This window comes from Geotrypetes seraphini, chromosome 18 (assembly GCF_902459505.1).
Source record: "Geotrypetes seraphini chromosome 18, aGeoSer1.1, whole genome shotgun sequence".
Classification (NCBI taxonomy): Eukaryota; Metazoa; Chordata; class Amphibia; order Gymnophiona; family Dermophiidae; genus Geotrypetes; species Geotrypetes seraphini.
Window position 1 is genome coordinate 30,505,876 of NC_047101.1, and position 21,497 is coordinate 30,527,372.

A 21,497-nucleotide genomic window follows, 5' to 3' on the forward strand; every position below is an offset into this window, starting at 1 on the left:
AGAGCCTTCTGGAATGTAATGATCGAAAAAGGAAGCTGAGGGACTACTGCAGTGTGGAAATCCTAGGCATGTGAATTAGAAACTATTTGGCTCATATCAAGCACAATCAGGCAACCAAGTGGAGCTGCTTGTCTTTGGGGGTGGGGGGCAGGGCAGGGGTACGTACACTGACTAGCATAATATGCAAGTTCCTTTATTTTACCCCAACATGCTATAGTACAGTGTTCTTCAACCATCGGTTAGCAGGGCTGGCACATGCATCGGGCCCGAGACAGTGTTCTTTAGCCGCCGGTCCGCAGTGCGATCGATGCGGCGTTATCTTCGGGCAGGCTCCTTCTTCTTCACTGCCGCTGTGCACAAAACCACGGGCAGTGGCTCCTAAGCGCATCCCGTGCCTGAACCGGAAGCCTTCGCTTTGATGTTGCAGCGTCAGACGGAAGGTTTCCAGATGAGGCGTGGGACGCATGAGGAGCTGCTGCCCACGGCTTTGTGCCCTGTGTCAGTGAGGAAGAGGGCAGCATAAAACGGTCAGAAGGTAAAGCACATCGTGGAAGGAGGGAGACAATACAGGTAGGGGGAATGATTTTAATTAAATTGTGTCAATTTTGAGAATTTACATCTGCTGTCTGTATTTTGCACTGTTCAGGAAGAAATGCATTTGTTTCTTTTTCTCTGGGGTTTTACTGCATGCAGAGTCTTGCACCTTAGGGTTTGTTTGTATATATTAGTATTTTTAGGTTTTGGTCCCGTATTTGCATAAGGGTTATCTGTGTTCTGATAGGAATGAATGTTGAGAAGCACACAGTGTGCTTTGTGTAGTTTAATTTTGTTATGTGTTAATATTGTGTGTGTGTATACATGAAAAATGAATGGATAAAATGGTGTTATAATTAATACTAATACTATTATGGAGGCGGGGTCTGGGGCTGAGATTGTGCGGGGTCTGGTCCACAACTTAGCCTACTGTTCTTCAACCGCTGGTCCATAGGTGGAAGAACACTGCTATAGTACACAGCCCTGCAAAGAGTAATTAGTACATACAGAGTAATGGAAAACAAGATTTTATTCTTCCCCATTTCATGTCAATACAGCAGTCAATCTATTCCAGGTAATTCGAACAGAGATAGTGGGAAGCACCTACCTCACTGTGGAATCTGAAGATCCAGTAACGATGACTCTCTCATCATACTGCAGACAGAGAACAGAGCCTGTGTGGCCGGTTAGTATTTTCAAACACTCCAAGCCTGTTTTATCCCAAATCTGTGAATGGAAAATTAAAATTTTTGTTTATGCAATATAGTAAACACAAATGCTGAAAACTGAATTTCAAGGCAAACTCTCTGTCTTTGGTAAGTACAGCACAACCACAAGAGCTCAGTCTGAAGAGGAGAAAAAAATGGTTAACTATGAAACCAAATTGGAGATCTCCTAAAACTGTCATATCTTGCTGAGTTAATCAAAAGGCTGGAAAAAAATTAAATTTGAAATGCAGAACAGAGAATGACAGGGGAGGGGGCAGTAAATCTGCAGGAACGGGAAAGTTTGCAAGGGGACAAGATCTTTTACCACCACGTGGGAGCGGGAAAAGTCTTGCTCCTGCGGTAAAAGCAAAATTGCATCCAGGTCAGACTCAGCATCTGTTCCCCAGCTCCTCTCACACCTATGTTACCTTCAGGAGCCAGCCATGCCAAGATAAAGACAAAGAAACCAAAACCAGAGCCCGAGACTAATTTGAAGAATAAAATTACTAGATAATAAAAGGTAGAAAAAAATAATGTTATTTTCTATTAGAGCAGGTGTTCGACATAACTGGAGACCACAAAGCCCAGGCTGTGCTTCTTTAGCTTCCAGCTGGCTTAGGGCTCTCTCTCTGACCAGGGGGCAGCTGCCCTAGTTGCTCTCCCCTAATACTATTCTTGCCATGTGTGACTGAAGTATTGTGTTAGCTTGATTTTTCTATGCAGCATTCTGTAGTAGTTTAGCTTGTTCAGTTTTCTCAATAGTGGAGGGGAGACAGGTGATTGGTTGAACTTTGCTCTGTATTATTTGTGTTTATAAAATGACAATTGTACAGAATATGGGTTTTTTTATACTGTAATAAAATAAGTTCAATATAAAATCATAACTATTTGAGGATCGTGCAAATGGGATCAGACAGTTTGCGAGGACGGGGACCGAGCTCGCAGGGACAGGGACAAATTTTTTGCCCTGCATCATCCTCTAATGCAAACTCTGGATAAGCTAACTAAATTCATATATGTGAACAGAAACAAAGGTTAGTTAGTAAGAAGCAGTAAAACATTTCATTTTACCACAGCAGTCAATAACCTACAATAAAACTTAGTGCCACAGTTAACAACAACCATGGTAAATCTTACAAGCTATTATTTTACCCCTCTCCCCCTTTATTTGGCAGTTTCATCCCTAGTGGAATTTACAAAGAGACTACCACTAGGGGCTGACTGGCCCCATTTTGAACCCACCACCACTACACACCAAGGATTACGGTGGTAGATCTTGAGGGTGCCTTAATTTATGCAACAAACACTAAGGCAGCCTCCAGGAAAGGTCTAAATCATACTCAATGTCAACCCTCGCATGTAGATTGTCGAGGCCAATGTTGAGATGAGTGTTGAAAATCTGATAATGAACTCTGCTCTCTATAAAAGTGGTTCCCAACCCTGTCCTGGAGGACTATCAGCCAGTTGGGTTTTTGGGATAGCCCTAATGAATATGCACGAGAGAAATTTGCATATAATGGAGGTGACAGGCATGCAAATCTGCTCCATGCATATTCATTAGGGTTATCCTGAAAACCTGACTGGCTAGTGGTTCTCAAGTTTATTAACTGTTTATATACCGCCTATCAAGGTTATCTAAACGGTTTTACAATCACGTACTCCAGCATTTTCCTATCTGTCCCAGTGGGCTCACTGTCGTGTCTATCTAACATATCTGGGGCTATGAAGGACTGAGTGACTTGCCCAGGGTCACAAGGAGCAGCACAGGATTTGAACCCACAACCCCAGGGTGCTGAGGCTGTAGCTCCAACCACTGCGCCACACACTCCTCCAGGACGGGTCTGGAAACCACTGCTCTAGAAGAAGATGCATGCCTTCTCAACGTCGTGATGTCTGAGAACAATGCCTCAATGGAGTTTGAGGGTGGTGCTCAGACTGGGCTGATTCTAGGCGTGTCAATGCAGGAATTTGGACAGGGTACGACAAACATCCCAGCTAGTTCGACCTGCAACAGCGCTCAAAGCTGTTCTTGCAGAGATGGTGCTGGTACCAATACTGGCAAAGGTATATTAGGCGCCGTCTACATTACGTGTAAAGGTGTTGAGGACCTCAACGTCAAAGCATGCCTCAGAGGACACACCAACTGTAGAGATGGCAATCTGGCATCAGTGTGTTGATGGTGATGATGCTCGAGACAATGCCGAGATAGACTAAGAGGGGAGACATGTTTTTGCTTCTTAGCATTCTTTTATTCTTTATTTATACATTTGTTACAATTTAAATAACAAATATAAAGGAATATCCATTTCATCAACAGCATAAAATGCTCATAAAAATAAAGTACAAAGAAAAACCATATCAATGATCTAGTCCACATCATATAGACCGCTAGTGCTGCCGCTAGGAAACAAATTAATTAAACCAAATATGTAACATGTGGCAGGCAAATAAACATGTGGCATACTTTTGAAATGCCAACTAAACATCCTCCCAGACTTGTAAAAGTAAATTAAGAAATTCCCTGTATTGGTTTATCCTTCAGAAAGTCTTCCAACTGGACTGGGTCTAGAAACACATACCTATCACTTGTATATGATATAAGGCATTTACAAGGAAATTTTAGAAAAAAGGTTGCACCCAACGCTAAAAGCCTAGGTTTCTCAGATCACAACCATCAGGACCCCTCAGGGAAGACACGCGGTGTGGTTCCGATCCCGGCGTACCTCCTCGGAACCACAGCAGCCTGCACTCTACCCCTTTGCAGATGAATCAGGGGAGAGATGGCTCCTGATCCTGGAGACCCGATCTAATCTGCAGTTTCAGGCTTACAGAGCACCCTCCAGAAGCAGACAAAATTTAAATGGTCTGTGATCTCCTGCCGAAGAATCACTCGCACAAAGTTGGATCCGCAGCACATGGGCAAACCCGCAAAAAACAAAACAAAACTAGGAATTGAAAACAAATCACGAACAGAATTAAATGATTTCAACCATACAGCAAAGCTGCAGGAACAAACTGAGCAAGACAGGAAGTTCCCAGGCAGGTAGCCCAATGGGGAGGGATCATCTTTTAGTTGCCCTGCAGCTGAAGCTATCAAGACATACAAGAACCCTCTAGCTCAGCTTCCAGAGGGATTGTACAAGAAGCACTCTTGCTATTCCTCAATTCAAATCTTGCATCAAATTAAAATGTATGTGATCTGAAGTAGGTTAAGTAGAATACTTTGCTGATGCATGTGTTAATGTTATTTTCAAATAATGGCTTACATTTCATGCTCATAAAACATTTCTGTTTCAGAATGCATATCAAATACATATTGTAACAATAGTAGTAAGATTTTTTTTAAATGAGAAAGAATGCTTTTAGTAAGATTAAATATTGTGATTACCTTAATGGAATTATCCCTTAGGCCACTGATTATCTTGTCATCGTCATACTGCAAACAGTATACACCTTTACTATTTTCTGAGCGACACTGAATTCGCTGCAAGTTGTGCCTTCCACATCGCCAATTAGATTCTATAGTCTGCAAGAAAAAATAGGCACTTTGTGTTTCAACTATATAATTTTAACAAAATTCAGCCCCTCAAAAACAGACATCAATATGAGACATATTACAGGTAAACAGCATCCAGTCCAATCCAACCATATATATTACAAAACCCAGTAGGGTCTATATTTTAAAAATCTGTCCAGATAACTTTGGAAGTTATATGAACAAATTTTGCCTTTTTAAAACTCTCGCCCCTTCCTATCCCTCCCCAAAACTGCATAAGCTTTTCTCACAAAGGTGTACTTAAAAATTTTACAGACATTGCCGAAAATTCAGTGTCTGGATAACTTCTCTTTGAGGCAGTGCATGCTAATCCCTTATGCATATTCACCTGGATGTTCGGAAAACCAGACTAGCAAGTTATACAGGAATGGCTTGAGAAACACTGCCATAAAGCAGGTGTTCTCTGAGGACAATAAGAAGCATTAATCAAAATATCCATAACAGTAATAAATTTGACAAACCAAAAATGGAATTGGCACGTCGTGCTATAAAACATACCTCTATATCCTCAATAATCTTTGGATATAATGATCTGTAAAAGGAATTTGGACGGCCATCTGTTGATCTGTTTTTAAACAGACATTGATCCCTAGGAATAAAGAAATAAAGTATCTAAATTTGGTAAACCACAAAAATAAACATAAAACACTATGATTGAACTTCATGGCTTTTAAGACACTTACCACCCCTTTCTTTCTGAAAGTCCCTTCCACAAGGGGTCAGTGCGAACCATTCTCTCAATCAGTTTCTTCCACAGCATACCTTCGGAGATCACTCGCTGCCATTCCTTGCATACCAATTCTGCTGCACATAAAGATCTGGCATCCAAATAGGAAAGGATATTTTCCGCTATGTGATCTAAACCTTGCTCTATTAAAAAAAAAAAGAGAGATAAAATCAGGTCAGGACTTTTATAGAAAGATAAAATGGTATTTGATATATCTTTGCATGAAATTCCAACAATCAATACTTCAACTTAGTTTACCCAAAATTTGGCTATAAAAACATAAGATGTATCAAGGTGGATGAGACCAAACATCAGTTGAGTCCAGCATCTTATCTCCAACATGGTCAAGCCAGGTTAAACATAACCAGCAGGATCCCAAAGATTAGAACCATTTCATTTTAGCCTACAGGGTTTAACTAGTGGAAATCCAGTTTGAATGATTAAAAGAGGTTTATGGATTATTCCTCCAGGAAGTTATCTAAACCCCTTTTAAACACAACTACAGTGGTGCCTCGCATAACGGACGCCTCGCACAGCGAACGCTGCGCACAACGAACTTTATGTCTTGATTCGTACAACGAACTTCGTTTCACACAACGAAGTCGCCCGAGCTGCATCCTTCCGCGCAGGCACTGCGCTTAACTGCCCTCTCTCCGCCTGGCTCCCTCTTGCCCCCCCCGACTCCCCGACACGATCGGGGCAAGAGGGAGCCCAAGCCCTCTTGCCCCCCCGACTCCCCGACACGATCGGGCCAGGAGGGAGCCCAAGTCCTCCTGGCCACGGCGACCCCCTAACCCCACCCTGCACTACATTACGGGCAGGAGGGATCCCAGGCCCTCCTGCCCTCGACGCAAACCCCCCCTCCCCCCAACGACCGCCCCCCCCCCAAGAACCTCCGACCGCCCCCCAGCCAACCCGCGACCCCCCTGGCCGACCCCCATGACACCCCCAACCCCCTTCCCCGTACCTTTCTGTAGTTGGCCGGACAGACAGGAGCCAAACCCGCCTGTCCGGCAGGCAGCCAACGACGGAATGAGGCCGGATTGGCCCATCCGTCCCAAAGCTCCGCCTACTGGTGGGGCCTAAGGCGCCTGGGCCAATCAGAATAGGCCCGGGAGCCTTAGGTCCCTCCTGGGGGCGGGGCCTGAGGCACATGGGCCCAACCCGACCATGTGCCTCAGGCCCTGCCCCCAGGAGGGACCTAAGGCTCCCGGGCCTATTCTGATTGGCCCAGGCGCCTTAGGCCCCACCAGTAGGCGGAGCTTTGGGACGGATGGGCCAATCCGGCCTCATTCCGTCGTTGGCTGCCTGCCGGACAGGCGGGTTTGGCTCCCGTCTGTCCGGCCAACTACAGAAAGGTACGGGGAAGGGGGTTGGGGGTGTCGTGGGGGTCGGCCAGGGGGGTCGCGGGTCGGCTGGGGGGGCGGTCGGAGGTTCTTGGGGGGGGCGGTCGTTGGGGGGAGGGGGGGTTTGCGTCGAGGGCAGGAGGGCCTGGGATCCCTCCTGCCCGTAATGTAGTGCAGGGTGGGGTTAGGGGGTCGCCGTGGCCAGGAGGACTTGGGCTCCCTCCTGGCCCGATATTGTCGGGGAGTTGGGGAATCGGCGGGGCAAGAGGGCTTGGGCTCCCTCTTGCCCCGATCGTGTCGGGGAGTCGGGGGGGCAAGAGGGCTTGGGCTCCCTCTTGCCCCGATCGTGTCGGGGAGTCGGGGGGCAAGAAGGCTTGGGCTCCCTCTTGCCCCGATCGTGTCGGGGAGTCGGGGGGGGGGGGCAAGAGGGCTTGGGCTCCCTCTTGCCCCGATCGTGTCGGGGAGTCGGGGGGGCAAGAGGGCTTGGGCTCCCTCTTGCCCCGATCGTGTCGGGGAGTCGGGGGGCAAGAGGGCTTGGGCTCCCTCTTGCCCCGATCGTGTCGGGGAGTCGGGGGGGGCAAGAGGGCTTGGGCTCCCTCTTGCCCCGATCGTGTCGGGGAGTCGGGGGGCAAGAGGGCTTGGGCTCCCTCTTGCCCCGATCGTGTCGGGGAGTCGGGGGGGCAAGAGGGCTTGAGCTCCCTCTTGCCCCGATCGTGTCGGGGGTGCCAGGGACCACACGGAGTCACCCACCGTACCACCCGATTCGGGTAAGCGCAGGTATCGGTGGGTGGCTTATTTGCGGGGGGGTGCCGTATTTTACATTTTTTTCTAAAAAGGGGGGGCTGTCTTATTTGATGGCCCTGCCTTATCATCGGGGAAACACGGTAGAAAAAAAAAAAAAATGAACAGTTAAGTCCCAGTTTTTGCCGCTGAGACTCTGCCCTCTCTCACTGTAAAATTAGACTCTACTTAGTCTGTCTTTAAATTTAAAAAATGTGTGTTGTTTTAAAAAACAATTATGTTTTTAGATGTATCTAAATAAAAATAATAACCAAAAATTTATCTTTTTTTTATGTCATCTTAGCATATTTTATGCTGCAGAACGAATTATTTTTTTTTACATGTATTCCTATGGGAAAACGCGTTTCACATAACGAACGTTTCACATAACAAACTTGCTCCTGGAACCAATTAAGTTCGTTGTGTGAGGCACCACTGTATTTTAGTTACCTTAACCCAAGTCTCCTGACAAGAAATGTCACAGCTTGATTGTGCAGTGAATGAAAAAATGTCATTTGGTTTTAAATCTGCTACCTAGTAGTTTCATGGAATGTCACTTAGGCCTATAAGCACAAAACTCACCGTGCGTTTAACGATCGTTTCTAAACCAGTTATAACCAGTTTAACGTCTAAGTATTGTATCTATCGATGCCCAAAATGGCAAATAATGGTCTTTTCTGTAATTTGTACCAGCTTCCGAAAATCATATATTAATATTAAAACGAGCACTCTGACTGATGCCTAAATGATGTGCTGGTTTTTAATGCTTCAAAAACTCAGACAGGTCTGGAGGTGTCGGTAGCGTTAAAAGATCGCAGTTTTTTGCCATGAAAATTTTTTTTTTAATAATTTTGAATACTTTACAATATCCAACAATTCAAAAGAAAAAGGAAATTACATAAAACAATACATAATCAAATCATACATACAAAGCTCCTTTCAAGCCCACATTAATGGGGAGTATATCTTGCTATTTCTAATAAAATAAAATTCAAGAAATATAAAGGATAATGATTCTTGGTTCATATTTAATTGAGCCCTGAGTCATTCCTTAAACTGAGATACTGTTATATTAATTCTCCTCATATTTCTCAGTAGAGTGAAACAAATCTCATTTCTATTTCTTTTCTCTTGCAATTAAGAATTGTTGTAGTTGTATTGGATCCCAAAAGAAATATTCGATATCTTGTAGTTTAATCATACATTTACAGGGAAATTTCAGGTAGAAGGATGCATCCAGTGCCAACACTCTATCCTTCAATTTCAAAAAAGGAACCAAGTCTTATAAATTGAGTTATTCAACTGGTAAAGTAATAATCAAGAAGATGCTGATTCAATGCAACAAACCACATCTTTATATAATTTCATTTGCCAAAGATATACTGTTTCAATTAACAAATTGTTGTATCCGATATATAGAACCCAACTGATATTGTTGCCTTGTTTCTCAAGTAAGTGTGCACTAAGACTTGGTACCTTTTCTTATATTGCACCACATTTTATATTTCATGATTTATGTTATTTACTCTCTCGCTCCTCTTAGAGCTTTTAATATACAGAGAATTTATAAAACCATAAATAATTAAATGTTAATAGAGTAAGTGCCAAACAATAAACTTTATTACTGCTTACCCTATATTCTACCCTTGTGAGCAAACTTTGCTGTTTTCTAACCTGGTAATGCAGTGATGAAGTCCCGCTGTAACATAGGTTTCAAGTAAGAATTTATATGTCCATGCTGATAGTGGCACATTCGTGAAATGAGATGTTCCACAAATTCAACCTGATCCGATTCAGACCACTGGTCAAAATACTTAATACACAAGTCTTTTTCCTTCTCGTAGTTTCCTTCTGATGGCCGTTTCCTTGAGACAATCACAGATGAAGTTCCATTGCTTATCTGTTTAAAGGCAAAACAAAGAGGAAAATGCTAAGTACCTAGTGCTACCAATACCTCTCTTCTGGAGCCACACCTACAAGATGAGATTATGCAGAAGGTAAAAGTTGCTTTAAAATACAGTTATGTATAAATACTGAGATATTCTTATTTGGGCCAACTTCCTGTTCAAAGCAGTTTACAAAAAAGGGAAGATTAGGTTCTTACCTCGACCATCTACTTTCTAGTAGAAGGGTGCAGTAGGTTTGACAAATGGGTTTCTTCCTCTCATCCACGAAGTTTACAGAAAGCATCATCTACATTTTTCAACTCTGCCTCCTTGTGTCACTGGGCAGTGCCTCACTTCCTTAGCTTGTACCAAACAATAGATAACCATTAAGGAAGAAAAAGAATAAGGAGGACATTGGAAACTCCCTGACAATTCAAGTCTTTTCTGCTCTGCAACAAGAATTATTAATTAAACCAATGGATATCTCAAAAAAAGGTGGGCCCAAACAACCCATCTATTTGAATGCAACCAGCACCAACATTTATGCAGCTCCTACAACCTCTTTCAAAGGTTTCGCTATAGGTGTAACAGAAATAGCACAGTTTACTTATCTGTAACAGGTGTTATCCAGGCATCAACATTTGGCCTGCATTGAGGGACTCGATGCTGTAGAGGCCTGCAATGCTTACTGTAAGAGGATGACTTCTTAGCTAGCTTCCCAGATGCTAGAAGCGTGTCCGATGTCGATTACGGTACTGCCGGCTCAGAGTTTCTTCCAGTGTCCATGGCTGAACCAAAGAGCTTCTCTTGTTGAATGTGACAAGCCTTTAGCGAGTGCTTTTGTAAGGTGGAACAACACATGCAGGTGTCAACACAATAATCAGGGCCCATACACTGCAAGCACCAACTATGCGGGTCAGTGATTGAGATAGGCTGCTGGCACCAACAGCCCTTTTTAAAACCGGTTAACGGTTTTGACATGGATGGAAAAATTGCAGCAGAAAAATTTAACTCAATGATGAGAAAATAGGAAGAGCTCACCAAGAAAATAACATGAAGGCTGAAGGCCCAAGTGACGAAAAAGGAAATTATTATTATATGGTATTTTTAAAGCTAAGAATAGGTAAAGAAAAGTGAAGAAAAAAAAGGCTAACAGCCACTCATTAGAAAAACCATTAGGGCTGAAGGCAACACAGCTGGATGAAGTCCAGAAAAACACACTTCTTTGCTCTGCGGAAAACAAAGAACTGAGAAACCGCGAGCCAAAGTTGAATGGGAAGGCACTCACGCATGCACGATGCGGGCAGTTACAAAGTTTCTTAAAACTTAAAGTGACTGTTCACTTTTAACATTGTCCATACTGGGCTCCGTGGATGACGTCATCCACATGTGAAATTATGCTGCCTGCTTGTCCTAGGATAAAGCAGGCTAACTTAACATCAGACAGGGTGGGTTGTTAAGCCTACTGTACCCTTCCACTAGAAAGATTATCATTGAGATAAGAAACTAATCTTCCTGTCTAATGGAAAGGGTACAGTAGGCTTGACAAGTAGGAAGCACCAAAGTAGTCCCATGAATCTAAGGTGAGGCAGATGACCCTGCTGCGAGCACTGAGGATCCAAAAGCAGTGTTCATTTATGCCACATTCACTCTGTAAAACTGTAAAAGTATGAAGGATAGACAGATCTCCTTGTGTGAAGCTGCCCAGGATTCTGCCCATGAAGAGACCACGCCTCTGGTGGAATGTGCCTTCAATTAAATCAGCAGCTGTTTACCACAGCCAATGTACACAGACGAGATAGCCTTGCAAATCCATCTGGAGATGGATACCTTCCTGGCTTGAATCGCCAGCTGAAGTACCAAGATACTTTCTTGTTGTCCACCAACGCTATCAGGTTGATTGCCGGCCTTCCCCAGCATTTCACAATTTTGTTGACAGCATTTTGCGACAGTGACCACTCCCCTGGACCCAGGGTTTGGCAACTGAGAAAGTCAGCCTGTACATTGTTCATTCTTGCTACATGTGCCGTTGATATGGCTTCTGCCCATCAAAAAAAAATTGAGCCTTCAATTTTACCCGAGCATTCCTGGTGTCTCCTTGTCTGATGACACATGCCACCGCTTCGACATTGCCCGAGAAGACCTTGACTACTTTGCCTTCCAGATACTTTTTGAAGATCTTCAATGCTAGTCAAATGGCTCTCAGTCCCTAATCTGTTAATGGACCAGTTCCTTTGAGAGGGTAACCAGCGGCCCTGAATTGGACAACTCTCGCAATGACCTCCCTAGCCATACAAACCGACATCTGTCATCAGCATCACCCAACTGGAAATGCAGAGAGGTAAGCCCTTAGACAGCATCTCCACCCGGAGCCACCAGCACAGACCATCCAGGGTAATTGCATCTGGAATGGATCCATTTGTGGAGACAAGCATGATAGTAGTACACTCTGAAGAGGAAGTAGGTGAGCTTTCGCCCAAGACACCACTACCATAGACCCTAGTAACTGTAGGTAGTGCCAAACCGTAGGAGCCAGCATTGCCAGATGGCATTTTAACTTCAGTTTGCGCACCTCTGGAAGGAAAACATGACCTTTTGCCATGTTGAACAGAATCCCCAGATACTCCAGGGATTGGAACTGGTCCAGATGACACTTTCAGACATTGATAATCCATCCCAGGTCCTACAAGAGCTGGTCAACTTCTGCCACTGCTTGGTGACTTTCAGATTTGGACAGGGCTCTGATCAGTCAATCGTCTAAGTATATATGAATCTGAATCCCTGCTTTGCACAGGTATGCTACAGCTACTACCATCACCTTTGTAAAGGTGTGAGGCACTGCTGCCAACCCAAAAGGGAGCGCTGAAAATTGGAAATGCCTCTCCAGTATATAGAACTCGAGAAACCTTCTGTGTTCTGGGAAAATGGGAATATGTAAGTAAGCTTCTGAATATGTAAGTAACCCTCCATCAAATCCAGGAAGTCTAGGAACTGTCCCAGTGCCACCAGGCCATTCGGAATCTGGGCACCTTTAGTGCCACACTGACAGACTTCAGATCCAGGATGGACCTCTAATTATCCGAGTCTTTCTTGGGCATGATAAAGTACGTATATCAAGTGTCTGACCAAGCCCAATTCTGCGTCCGGTACTGATTTCACGGCTTGGATCTCCATAAGCCAGTTTACTGTTGTTCTGACTTTGCTTTCTCTGGTGTTCCTGCCGGAGAATCTAAAAAAAATTCCCAAAGAGGGTGAAAAAACTTGAGTTTGTAGCCCTATCGAATGATGTCTAGCACCCATTTGTCTGACCTGATCTTCACTCAGAGTCTTCCTCCTACTCAGTGAAGCTCAGGTTCTGATCTGGCGTCATTGGGACTTCTTGGTATTAGCTGCTGAGAGGGGGGTGGATGCTTGAAGTCATCTAGAACCACTGAACCTCTGTCTAGATCTCATCACTGCATGGTGAGACCGCCTGTATGCAGGAAAAGAACCATGATTCGACCCCCTTGGGGCACGTGGTCTACTGTCTGGCAATGACTTAGAATGGCAATCTGCCACACTAGCCATAAGATTGTCCAACCCCTTGCTAAAGAGCATTTGACCTTTAAAAGGGAGCCTGCTCAAAGTAGCTTTAGAAGCAGAATCTCCCGCTTATTGTCTGATCCAGAGCATTCTTCGGGTGGAGAGAATAAGCAGACACCATGCTCATGACCCTAAAAACATTATACAGGGCAACTGATACATAATCCACCTCCAACAGTAACACCTGAGGGTGTGTGCTCTCTTCTGCCAACGGAGACCAGCACAGCATCATAAGGCAGGTGCACACCATGAAGGAAGCTGCAGCTGCCGCTTTCAGATCCAGAGATAAAAGCCTCAAAGAGTCTTTTGTTAGTGTATTTATTTATTCAATTTTCTATACCGTTCTCCCAAGGGAGCTCAGAACAGTTTACACAAATTTATTCAATATTGCGGTGTACTTGCTTACATGCTCACTAAGGTCTCTGCCATAGTGAGCATGTAAGAGAGCACGGCGCAATATTGGTCCAGAGCCCTGACGCAGCTTGTGGGCGAAACGGCAGCTAGCTTGACGTCGGCAAGGACTGGTGGGGATGCAGTGACATTCTAAAACTACTAACGATTTGCCCTGCCCTGCTGTTGCAGCTAAGTTGCTTGATTTTTTGATGTTCTAAGTTGTACTTTGAAGAAATAGTGCAGTTTGAAAAATTCATTATTCAGCGGGACAGGAGGGGGATCAAGAGCTGGTGAGGATTATTCCCTTTCCAGTGCACTTGTGAAAATCTAGCAATGCACAGGGATCTGAGGCTCTCCCCTTAGCATAATTTAAAGTGCTTTAAAGTATCTGGTGCAGGAAGATATTTTTCAATGAGTCTGTGTCAACTTTAAGAGTTCTTAAATGAATTTGAGAAAGGTATTGGAGTTAGAATTTGATTGTTTCTCATTCCTATATATGATTTTTGGGAATTAAGTAAGGTCACAAGGAGCAGCGTGGGTTTGAACCTACAACCCTAGGGTGCTGAGGCTGTAGCTTTAACCACTGCGCCAAACACTCCACAAATCCACCCTGTGATCCTGTGCATCCTTTAAGATCACTCCTCCCTCGCTAGGGAGTGAAATACACTTAGTTACCTGCACCACTAACAAATCCACCTTAGGTGGAAATCAGAAGCCATGGGGTACAATTTTTTCATAGCCTTGGCAACCCTCAGAGGGCCCTCTGGTACTTTCTAGTGCTCCATCAGCATTATGGTTATCTCTGGATACAAAGGAAAAATGTGGACTGGGTCTTACAACTGCTCATAACTGAGATTTGAGCTGTGGGAAGTCTGCAGGAGTTCCAAATTTAACTCCCACAAAGATACTGTAATGTCTTCCATCAAATCTGCTCTCCCTGGTCGAAGACTGCCACAGACTCTTGGGCTATGATCACCCGCCTAAGACTTGAAATCCTCTAAACCTGACTGATCCTCCGGTTCCTTCAGCGTTGACAACGTTCTGCAAAATCCCCCATGCACCACCACCAGTGATACTCCAGACTGTGCAGATGCATTATACTTCACATAAGCTTCAAAAATCAAACTATAAAATCAGAGTCAAATCCCTGCCCCAGATCACCTGAGCAGTGGCGTACCTAGCATATGTGACACCCGGGGCCCATCATTTTTTGACACCCCCCCATCTGTACAAAAAACATGATTTTTAGTAACAAGCCACATGCCACACATGAGTACCTAGGAAAAGGCAGCATCTTACATACTGCAGTGAGCAGCACAACATCAATACACCAATTGTACAACTAAACAAGCCAGACTAGTACAGATCAATCCTGCAGTCAATCCTAACAAAAAACCATGTCTTTTGAACACACAGAACACAGAAAATACCTTCGCCTAGTATGGAATATGTCATCACAAACTAACCCCTCCCTCTTTTACAAAACTGTAGTGTGGATTTTAGCCACGGTGGTAACAGCTCTGACACTCATAGAATTCTGAGTATCAGAGCTGCTACTACCACGGCTGGTGCTAAAAAACGCTTTCACAGTTTTGTAAAAGGGGGATAAAATAGAAATACATAGACAAAGGTTAAATTGAACCAGTAAGAAGCTGGACTCTGCATACAATGCACCACAGAAACAGTGACACATGTCTCCTAAATCAATAAATAAATAGAAAATTTTGTTCTACCTTTGTCTTCTGTGGTTTCTGCTTTCCTCATCTTCTTGTAACTATCTTCCTTCAATCCACTGTCTACCGTCTCTCTTCCCCTATATGGCATCTTCTCTCCTTCTATGCCCCTTCCAGAAACTGTATGCCTCCCCCTTCCATCTCTCCTTTCACCTCCATTGGTCTGGCATCTCTCTCCTCTACCACACCTCTCTCCTCTGCAATCCCTTTCCCTTTTTTCCCTCATTTTCTTTTTCAATTTATTTTCTGCATCTGTCTAGATTACGTTCTTACTACCCTCTCATCAATGACCTTTTTTACTGTCTACCTAAAGCTTGCCACCTCTTTCCCTCACCCCTCCAGTGTTTCCCTAACTCAATCCTTTTCTCCCCATCATGTGCCCTCCTTTTATTTATCCCCTCTTTCCATCATGTACCCTCTTTCTCCAACCCTTCCATCTAGTACCTTCTCTCTCTGTCCACTTCCATCCAGTGTCTGCTCCCCTCTTTCTCTCCTCCCATTTTCTTCCTGCATTTGCTCCCTTCTCTCCCATCTGCACTTCCATCCAGCATAGGCTCCCCACTACCATCCAATGTCTGCCATTTCTCTCGCCATCCACCCCTCTTCAATCAGCATCTGCCCCTTTCTTTCCCTCCAATATCCTTCCCCCTTATGTCTCTCCCCTTTCTCTGTACATCAATTCTATCAGCACCACCCTTCCATACCACCCTGCCCCCTTTCTTTCCTTCCACTACTCTTCCATTCCAGCAATCTTGCTCCTTTCTCTCCCTTCATTCAGCAAGGTCCCACGATGACTATAGCTGCTGGCTGCCAGTCCACCCCACTCCGACGTACTTGCTCTGGAGTGAACTCAGCAGCCGCATGCTGGAAGGTCCCGCAATGACTCATCTGCTGGCTTTGCTCCGGAAGAAGTAAGTTACGTCGGAGAGGGTGGACCCGGCAGACGCAGGGAGTTATGGCAAAGTCCCGCAATGACTGCGTCTGCCATGTCCACCCCTTCCGACGCAACTTACTTCTTCCGGAGCAGAGCCGGCAGATGAGTCATCACGGGAACTTCCTGCACCTCAGCGCAGCTGCCGACTCTGCTGCAGAAAAAGTAAGTCAGAGGTAACGTGACCATTTATTTTTTTTCATCAAAAGGCGACATCTATTAATTGACTGTGTATCCTTTCTTTCATTTCTTTCTTTCTGCACTCAGGCCCAACAATTGTCCCTTTCTATTCTCTCCCTCCTTCCTTCCCATGTCCTTAGTGCCCCCAGTGCCTCCTTCCCGTGTCCATGGTGCCCCCAGTGCCTCCTTCCCGTGTCCATGGTGCCCCCAGTGCCTCCTTCTTGTGTCCATGGTGCCCCCAGTGCCTCCTTCCCGTGTCCATGGTGCCCCCAGTGCCTCCTTCCCGTGCCCACGGTGCCCCCAGTGCCTCCTTATGTCCCCCCCACTGCCTTCCAGATTTTCTCCACCCCCAAAGCCAGCCTGCCTGTCTGCCTACCTATCTCCCTCCCTTCCTGCTGCGCTAAAGCCAGCCAGCTTGCCTGTCTACATCCTGCACTACCTACCGCGGAAAAAAAAAAAGCGCCTCCCCCTTCCTTTCTCCCGGTCCGCGCCTGCAATCTTAACTCCACCCGCTGACAAGAAGTCTTTCCGACATCAATTCTGACATTGGAGAGGACGTTCCAGGCCAGCCAATCACTGCCTGGCTGGCCCGGAACGTCCTCTCCGACGTCTGAATTGACGTCGGAAAGACTTCTTGTCAGCGGGGGAGGTAGGATTGTAGCGGCGCGGCCAGGGGAAAGGAAGGGCTGGAGGACCTGGCCGGCTGTGCACCCCCTCAAGCCGTGCATCCGGGGCGGACCGCTCCCCCGCCCGACCCCTTGGTACACCACTGCACCTGAGGATCTCCACAGAGGAACTTCTTGTGCCCACATGGGTTCAGAGGTAACTCTGCAGTTGCATTTCACCAGATGTTGAGTTGCCATTTGAGTGCTCTGGGGGGATTTATGCCCCCTCCAAAGAACTTCCTGTGACACTAAGACCCTGGAGGGACCCAAGGGGGCTAAGCCCAGTGCTCTTGCCTCCACCCCCCCCTTATGTGCCCCCTGGTACGTGGCGCAAGGACGTTCCTCTGCTGGTCATTCAGGACGAAGCTGGCATGATCATGAGTAGAAAGGCCTGGGGAATCTGTAGAAACTGATTATTAACCAAATTGAGGTGTTCTGAGGCAGACACAAAATTGGGAAATCCAAGATGGCTGCCAGCAGAGCCAAACCTGGGACAGCTGTAAAAAAAAAATTCCAAAAATTAAAGGAAGAGGTTTTTGGAGGTGGAAGACCATATAGGAAGCCCCAGATACCCTTAAAACTGTGAATTTCAAGATTCACCCCCCCCCTCCCCGATATCTCCCGCAGACAGTAATGCACTGTAGTCACAAAATTGGAAGGTGCTTTGTCTGCATCAGCTCTCACTGCAGCTGGATTCTAGAGGAGATTTCTGCCTCAGACAAGTTTGTAGATTCCTCCAGGGCTTGTCTCTTTGGACTGCCTTTTAGTCTGACCCCTAGTGTCCGAAAGCCTTGATCCAACTAGCCCCACATGCATCTTCAGGGTGGGGGATGCATCGGTACCCACTACAGTCCTCTGGACCAACATGGGGCCAAGTCAATCTGTGTTTCAGTGCCTGAAAATCAGGGCGAGCTGTGTTCCTAGGGGAACTAGTGCAGGCCAGCTAGGTAGGTTCCCTTTAAAAGGTTTGCCCCCACTCCACCCCCCAAGTTACAGCCCTCTGAACCCATTGGAGGAAATTTTTTTTCACTCAAAGAATAGTTAAGCTCTGGTACGCGTTGCCAGAGGATGTGGTAAAAGCGGCTTCGACATTTACGCAGAGCCAGTTTGGGGAAGCCCAAACAGCTGAGTGGCAGGGGAAACCCCAAAGCAGCCTCCTGCCATTCAGCTGTTGGGGCTTTTTTCTTTTTAATGGCACAGATGTTGTGCGTGTTACAGACTCATAATATCTGCCTCATTTAAAAAAAAAAGAAAGAAAAAAGCCCCCCTCTCCTGACGAACAACCCTCGGTATCAAAAAATTGGCAGGAGGGATGCCCACTCCTTCCTGCCACCACGAACCTCCCTCGCAAAGACCCCCTAAACTGACCCCCTCCTCTTCCCCCAAAAATCAGATGGGATGCCCACTCCCTCCTGCCATTGCAAACTAACACTGCTCCCCCTTCCTAAAAAAATAAATTGGCAAGAGGGATGCCCACTCTCTCCTGCCACCGGATGCCCTCCTGAACCACCTCCCACACCCTCCAAACCTCCCTCCAACCTGAAATATATTGACAGCAGAAGGGCTGTCCAGTCCCCTCCTACTCTCCAGGACCACCACTCCAAAATGGCAAGCCTTCCCCTTCCCGGTGCATCCTGGGAGGGGCCTTGGGTGTTTGAGCCTACCTATAGCCCCTCCATTGGAAGAGGCCTTATACATCTGAGCCAGTCAGGGCTGTAGGCCCCCCCTCTGTATCCCAGGGGTGAGGCCTTAGGCATCTGAGCCTGTCAAAGCTTTAGGCCCCTCCCCATGCATATCAGGATGCATAAGGAAGGGGATGGCCCACCATTTTGGAGTGGTGAGCCTGGAAAGCAGGAGGGACTGGGCATCTCTCCTGCTGTCATTTATTTTTAAAGGTACAGAGGTTGTTTGGGGATGGTGGGGATAGTTTAGGGGGTGGGGTGGTTTGAGGGGGGTGGGAGGTGGTTTGGGACGTCTGGGGGGTATCCGCTGGCAAGAGGAAGTGGGCATCCTGCTTTTTTTTTTTTTTTACGGAGTGGGGAAGGGGAGGGGCCAGTGCAGGGGAGTTGGTTCATGGCAGCAGGAGGGAATGGGCATCACTCCTGATGATTTTTGGGGAAGAAGAGGGGAGGGTGCGGTTCAGGGGGGTCTGGTAGCAGGTGGGAGTTGGCATCCTTCCTGCAAATTTTTTTTATTCTGAGGTTGTTTGTCGGAGTAGGGCGGTCGTCAGCATGGTACAACATCTGTGCCCAGAGACAAAAAAAAATGAAAAGAAAACCTGTCGGGTTTTCCAGGTCGGTTCTATCAACCTAATTCTGGCATGCAAGTTTAAGGCATCGACTGGATGCCTGGTTTTAATATTAATTATCTCATTTGCATGGCAAAATCGGAGAATGTACGACTGCACAGAAAACCACCCGCTGAGCCATTTTGGGCATCAGGTCGGCAAATACAATCGGTTGCTAAACCAGTCAAACCGGTTTAGCGATGTTTGTTAGACAATCAGACTTTTGTTCATGTAGCCCTTAGTCTGGAGTTGGCTATAGAGGAGACGGGTATAGATAGGAGAGACTTATCAGCTGAGCAGAGTGGGGGATGCACAAGAGACAGCAGTAAGTCAAACTGCAACAGCACCGTTCTGAGCACATTCATAGTCACACATGTCTCTCTCCCTCCTAAAGACAACGTGAACCTTGAAGTATGGGGACATGGATAGATAACCCCTACTTTGCACAGCACATGCACTGCACACAGCACCCTCCTCTCCAGAGTCTCCTAAATCCTTCCAGTCTCCAATGGGGCTTTAAGTGTTTCTTTTCTCATTGATACAGCCCTTAAGAAAAGCTACATTCCTGCTGCCTTCTCCATAAAGCTTGAGCAACACCAGATGTACGGTATATAGTGCCCCAAACTGAACTTTGTAAATAATTTTTCCGCACCAAGCTGTAGGAGAATGTGATCAAGCCAACAAATACTGTATAATACATAAAAGTTGTCTGCTACAATAAAAACAGCCATGTAAAACTCAAAGATGTCTCTGTATGCTGCAACATCCAGGGAATAAATCCACTCATACTTTTGACCAAATCCATACATATTTGCCCCTGAGGACTAGGTACAGGGATGTTACATAAGCAAACCAATTATTAGGGTGAGATTAATGCATTTCTAACATGCTTTTATCAACATCTACATTATTGTGATCGTGACTGTTAACATATGAGTGTTTTGAAAAATGTAATGATATACAGCAGTGTTCAACCAGTGCTGGTCCGCAAAAATCTCCTGCCAGTCCATGTAGGGCAGGCATGTGCCTCACGCCTGATGAGCTGGGTTCGGGGAGAGAAACTAAAGTGTGCCACTGAGGTATTGGAGCTAGCGTCTGTCTAGTTGCTTGAGTTGGGCCTGATGCTTGGCTGGTGTCGAGGGAAGGGTGACTAGCTCCGCCCCCGGCGCGGTACAGTTAGCAGTTTTTTGTAACATTGTTCTTTTGTGCTCATCGCTTATACTTGAGTGTACTTGATCCCATGGGCTGTGCGAGTGATGTCAGCCTCATCGTCCTGCCTTCTCTTTTTTATATTGCTATCTAATCTAATCTAATCTTCATTTTATATACCAAAATCTACTCCCTAAGGAGCTCGACTCAGTTTACAGTTTGTTAATAAATGAAACATAAGTACAAACTGTGGGATAAAAACAGAGATTGATTAGATTAGATGGATGGAAAAAGTTAGAAAAAAAGTATGTTGAACTACAGTGGAACCTTGGTTTACGAGCATAATTCATTCCAGAAGCATGCTTGTAAACCAAAATACTCATATATCAAAGCGAGTTTCCCCATAGGAAATAATGGAAACTCGCTTGATACGTCGTCCCCCCCCACGCGGCGCTGCTCCCCCCCACACTCGCAAAGGTCCCCCCCCACATGAACCGGCACCCCCTGCCCGAACAACTTGAAACTTACCCCCCGAGATTCTCGGCGAGAGGGAGAATTAGCAGATGCATGCTCAAGGCCCGGCAGAGGCAGGAAGTTCTTCAAGCAGCACCAGCACGTTCTGTGGGTTGCGTGCCAGTGCCAGAAGGGGGGTAAGTTTCAAGTTGTTTGGGGGGTGCCAGTTCGAGCGGGGGGGGGGGGGCCTTTGCGAGCGGGGAGGAGCGAGGCTGGTTCTCGGGGGGGGGGGGGGGGTGCTCGCAAATCGAGTTAACACTCGGTTTGCAAGAATGTTTTGCTTGTCTTGCAAAACATTCGCAAACCGAGGCTTGACTTACTTACTTACTTAAAATTACTATATGATAGCTAAAATCAGAGTAACTACTGTGAAAACAACCATGTTTTTAAACTTTCTCGAAATTGAAATAATTGATCTACCAGTCTTAGAGAATTCTCACCAATTTAAAAGTAAAAGATTTCCTAAGCTTCCCAGAGGTTTTAATACCTTTCAGAGAAGGAAATGCTAATTTGTGAATTGTTGAATAG

At 45.8% G+C, this 21,497-nt stretch overlaps 1 protein-coding gene across 6 annotated transcripts in view; it reads right to left on the reverse strand.

Annotated features, from left to right (window-relative positions):
• The window catches only part of FBXW11 (F-box and WD repeat domain containing 11), a 126,611-nt gene that overhangs the window by 36,983 nt on the left and 68,131 nt on the right, over positions 1-21,497 (reverse strand). For all 6 annotated transcript variants that reach the window (XM_033927166.1, XM_033927170.1, XM_033927169.1 and 3 more), the window contains 5 exons: positions 9,325-9,550; positions 5,481-5,667; positions 5,296-5,386; positions 4,630-4,767; positions 1,142-1,260 (listed from right to left, as the gene is read on the reverse strand). In XM_033927166.1, coding sequence (XP_033783057.1) covers positions 1,142-1,260; positions 4,630-4,767; positions 5,296-5,386; positions 5,481-5,667; positions 9,325-9,550 — 761 coding nt within the window. The remainder of the gene's footprint in view (positions 1-1,141; positions 1,261-4,629; positions 4,768-5,295; positions 5,387-5,480; positions 5,668-9,324; positions 9,551-21,497) is intronic.